Source organism: Dipteris shenzhenensis, chromosome 6 (assembly GCF_047967505.1).
Source record: "Dipteris shenzhenensis isolate YYH24624 ecotype China chromosome 6, Dip_SZ_1.0, whole genome shotgun sequence".
Lineage (NCBI taxonomy): Eukaryota > Viridiplantae > Streptophyta > Polypodiopsida > Gleicheniales > Dipteridaceae > Dipteris > Dipteris shenzhenensis.
Window position 1 is genome coordinate 3,865,758 of NC_141601.1, and position 4,660 is coordinate 3,870,417.

The 4,660-nt window shown below is 43.0% G+C and overlaps 1 protein-coding gene across 3 annotated transcripts; it reads left to right on the forward strand.

Annotated features, from left to right (window-relative positions):
- The first annotated feature begins 271 nt into the window (after positions 1–271).
- On the forward strand, positions 272–4,211 carry LOC147900654 (amino acid permease 4-like). 3 transcript variants are annotated; one of them, XM_087375757.1, is made up of 9 exons: positions 272–354; positions 917–1,189; positions 1,776–2,009; positions 2,101–2,194; positions 2,324–2,538; positions 2,689–2,837; positions 3,024–3,251; positions 3,403–3,483; positions 3,907–4,211. In XM_087375757.1, the coding sequence occupies exons 2-9, from the start codon at positions 1,024–1,026 to the stop codon at positions 3,997–3,999; spliced, it is 1,260 nt and encodes a 419-aa protein (XP_087231883.1). In that variant the 5' UTR covers positions 272–354; positions 917–1,023; the 3' UTR covers positions 4,000–4,211. The 3 variants fall into 3 exon arrangements, with proteins under 3 accessions (XP_087231883.1, XP_087231884.1, XP_087231882.1); XM_087375758.1 differs by having other exon boundaries at positions 3,758–3,954; XM_087375756.1 differs by having other exon boundaries at positions 3,403–3,954.
- The last annotated feature ends 449 nt before the right edge of the window (positions 4,212–4,660 follow it).

Below are 4,660 nucleotides of genomic sequence, written 5' to 3' on the forward strand. Positions count from 1 at the left end.
GTACCCTAAGTCTTGGGCGACATGGATTTTAGACAGACACGCAGAATAATAAACGTATTACAACCTCCACGCACCAGCAACAGATACGGTCTACGACTTGTCGGCTGTTTAATCACTTGCGTTTATTCGTCGGCTGGTCCAACATTGCGGCGGCGGGCCAACTTATAAGGCCACGTAGGCAGAGCACGAGGACACGTGGAGGCAGGGGGCCACGTCCACCCCAATCGGGCCTATTTAACAACCTTGTGGCGTGCTTTCAGAATGCATTTGAGTCTGTTCCTCCTTCCAGATTCTTCCGTCACCTTCTTCATCTTCCCTGCTTTTGCTCCACCTTCATCCCTCGCCTTGTATCAGGTAAAACTTCCTTTCCCTCTCCTTCTCGCCTCCTCCACCTGCATTCCTCCGCTTCCTCCTCCGTTTCATTTCAACTCTTTCGCAGCTCAAATGCCCTAGCTTATACAGTTTACTCCATTTCTCTCTCTTTTGCTCATTTAGTTAGGTAGAAGCGTGCACCTCTATCAACACAGATTCCATGATCGGTTCAATTTCCGTCATGTATCACCATGCTTGCAACCTGAATTGCAGACAGTACAGCTTGATCCTCGCAATCAAGCGTTGCCACATTCCAAAAGAACCAGTCCTTTGTATATTCGAAGCTGCTCTCAAAGCTTGCTTTGATAACGTGCGTTCTTTGAACGATTGCACGTCGCTTCTCTCTCTCTCTCTCTCTCTCTCTCTCTTTCTATATATATATATATATATATATATATATATATATATAACCAAGCTTCATTTACCTTCACATTTCCAGCTTTGTTTCACTATCTCATTGCTTGTGTTTTGATTCATAATTCCGATTGGCAAATTAGGTGAAACGTTGAAAAGCTCGCTGATCATAGTTAAATATGGACTGCAGGCTGGAAGACAAAATCATTGTCCGGGTAATAAGAAGCGGACGTTTCAATTCGTTAGCCTGTCTCCGGGTGACCGCCGAGTGCCTTAGGCAAAGACCAAGGTGCGCCGATGGCCAGAGTGGCAGGTTTGGACTGTGGGCCTGAAAGTGGTGACGGAATGGACTCAATGCCCAGCGCTCACGGTATTGTTAGTGTTAGCTTAAAGGACCTTGAAGGCAACGTTACAATAACGCAAAACGACAACTGTGACGACGACGGGCACGTCCGTCGTACAGGTGAATGCCAAATACCGAAGGAAAGGATCGTACGTGTAGACTGATGAATGCCGAATACTGAAGGAAAGGATCGTAGGTGTAGCAGTACTGCTACAATCGATACGCTCTTTCTGCATGCTTGTATAATATAGTTGCAGTAAAATTCGTTACCAGAACAGCGTCGCAACAAAAGAGTCGCTTCATACACTCGCTAGTGAGCTTAAGCTGTAGACTACCTGCGAGCCTGCAAATCTCAGTGCTAAAAATGCGAAGAAAGGGAAGGCGTCGGAACATAACTCATTGCTAGGCGCTTGTTGTAAGCTGAATTATTGAAAATCCGATGCTATGTGTGTAAGTTGGAGCTTTTTCCAACTTCTGGTGAGACTTTCTTTGGGTCTCGCAGCATCTACCGAAAGTGCATCCTTCTACAGCGAAAGGTTTAATTTTTGCTCATTCAAAGTCATCCCATGCTATTTAGTAATATTTAGTAACAAATGATCATGAGGAAGGCCCGTGTGCAAAGATTCGCAGTGATATATTTTGCAATGATAACTAGAGTTGAATTCTTGAGGAAGGAGATTTCTAAATAAGTGGATACTTGGTACAGGAAATATGTGGACTGCATCTGCTCATGTCATCACAGCAGTTATTGGGTCGGGAGTCCTTTCTTTGGCATGGAGCATCGCACAGCTTGGTTGGATCGCAGGACCTCCTATCCTTCTCGGATTTGCGTTCGTAACTTACTACACGTCTGTTTTGCTTGCGGATTGCTATCGATGCCCAGGTCCAATAACTGGCAGGCGTAACTACAGTTACATGAGTGCAGTGAGAGCTCATCTGGGTGTGTTCTTCACCACTCTTGTCATGGCTTCCTATCATGTCTTTTAAGGTTTGCAGCTGCCAGTTTTTGACATACTCTCTTTCCGATTCAGGTGGAAGCCAGGTCTGGATTTGCGGCTTTGTACAGTATCTCAACCTTGTTGGCACTGCGATAGGATATACAATCACAGCTTCAATCAGCATGGTGTAAGCTTCCATTACTTACTGATCGAGGCCATTATCAGAAAAGTAGATGATTGTTTCAAGGCAGTGCAATTACATAAAAATGCAAATTGACACAGACTGATCCGTGGTTTCTTTCGATGATATTTGTAGAGCAATCAAACGTTCCAACTGTTTTCATACTGAGGGCGAGCATGCTCCGTGTCATGTGTCCAATAACCTCTACATGGCACTCTTTGGGGCCTTCCAAATATTTCTATCGATGATACCAGACTTTGACAGAATATGGTGGCTGTCAATTGTTGCAGCCATCATGTCATTCTCTTATTCCTCCATTGGGCTTGGCTTAGCTGCGAGCAAAACCATAGGTGGGTTCCCAAATCATCTAAAGAAAACTAAAGCTCGATTGGCACAGGTTATTTAATTAATAGCCTTAACATTCTTTACAGTGTGTCTGGGCAAGTCTCATGAAGAATTGTGTTGATATGTCCTGGTTAAGAAGCTTTCTTGATCTGCAGAAAAGAGTCATGTATCCGGAACAGCAACGGGAGTTCCTATTGGTCTTAATAGTTTATCCTCACCCGCTCAAAAGACATGGTCTGTATTCCAAGCACTCGGGAATATTGCGTTTGCCTACTCCTTCAGCATGATTCTTATTGAGATTCAGGTATTACTAAGTTCAACACTCCAACAGTTCATCTGCTAATTATATGTGCTCGGACTCCGTCCAAACTCCGCTCAGAGCCCGTTTCTTTGTCGCAATGATATCCAGTTTGTGTGGTCTGTTCTTTCAGCAGCAAAAGGACTAAAGCAGATTTAATGGCTCACTCTTCAATTTTCATGAATTACCCAGGATACTCTGAAATCCCCTCCAGCTGAAAACAAAACAATGAAGAAATCTACTCTCATAGGAATTATAGCTACAACCACTTTCTACATGTCTGTCGGTTGCATTGGCTATGCTGCACTCGGAAACCATGCACCTGGGAATCTTTTAACAGGATTCGGTTTCTACAATCCTTACTGGTTAATTGACTTTGCAAATGTATGCATCACCGTTCATCTCATTGGTGCTTACCAGGTATCATGCTATCCATGAAGCTGCTGCCAGAGTTTTTGGTTTTATTTCCACCGGCTATACGATATATATGCATATATGCAAATTGGGTTCCTCGGATGTGAAAGAATTTCGGCATTTCGAATGTTTTTCTGAAGCCTTGGTTGTTGTTCAGGTTTTTATTCAACCGGTTTTTGCATTTGTTGAGGCTTGGGCATCGATCAAGTGGCCAAAGAGCGATCTCATAAATCATGAGGTCAGATTGACGCTTCCTTTCACCGGGGCAATGAAGCTCAGCATTTTTAAACTACTCTGGCGATCCTTGTTTGTGGTGTTTACGACGATTGTCGCAATGCTCCTTCCCTTCTTCAACGACATAGTAGGCCTTCTTGGCGCTCTGGCCTTTTGGCCATTGACGGTCTACTTTCCTGTAGCCATGCATATCTCTCAAACTAGATTGAAAAGCTGGACATCAAAATGGGTAGCTCTACAATGTCTTAGTGTAATTTGCTTTCTGATATCTTTTGCAGCTGCGATTGGATCGCTGGCAGGAATAGTGAAAGATTTAGGAAGATACACTCCCTTTAAAACCCGCTACTAAGAAATCAATGCAAGAACTTGTTAAAAAATCCAATCCTAGGACAATCCAAAAGTTAATCATTGTATCATCTTCTCGCAGCTAAGTATAAAACATCTCGAGCATCGAAAGATATCGACATTATATGCATTATCTTGGCTAGCTGGAGAGTTCGCATGGAAATTTTGCATGTAATTCTAGAGGACAAGATTATGGAGCAATCAACCATTTATGATGGGGTTCTGTTAAGGCTTCAATTAATCAAAACGCTCTTCCTACACATAACCTGGAACACTCCATTTTCCTGTTGTCCAGCGAGTTTCGTCATATATCTGAATCCCTAAAACTCTTCAGGATCCATGTATGGAAGAAAAATTCCCTTCAAATAATCTCCTTCTCTCTTCTTTGGTACATGTTTCCTTCTTAAGCTTTGTACAGTTCGACAGTAATTATCCTTTAAAAACGATGTGCGCATCGATGTAGAAAACAAACACGGACGTTTATAATCGTTCTGTGAACACAATCAAAGCTCTGCCATGTCTTTTTATCAACCGCCGGAAAACCGGTCGAAAGTTCAAATCTGACTCCGATTCGTGCGATAAAAATGACAGCTGTACTTCATCCGCAAAAATTCGTAGTACTTTAAAACTGATTTTTATTAAAAATGGCGATCATTTCTTTCGCGTTGAACGGTTGAAGCCGGAATGGAGGACAGAAACCTCCCACGATCTCACCTTGTGAATTTACTCAAAATTGAAAGGCCCACTAGCACCGCGGAGGCTTGAGATAACGGAACCAGAATTCACATACACCAGTACTTTCCGGGTTCTGTATTACTCTGCAATTAAAAATCGTA

Coding starts and splice junctions, on each gene's coding strand:
- LOC147900654 (XM_087375756.1), top strand. CDS start 1,024: ATGGCCAGAGTGGCAGGTTTGGACTGTGGGCCTGAAAGTGGTGACGGA. Junction 2,539..2,688: donor AGCTGCGAGCAAAACCATAG/GTGGGTTCCCAA, acceptor CTTGATCTGCAG/AAAAGAGTCATGTATCCGGA. Junction 3,252..3,402: donor ATCTCATTGGTGCTTACCAG/GTATCATGCTAT, acceptor GTTGTTGTTCAG/GTTTTTATTCAACCGGTTTT.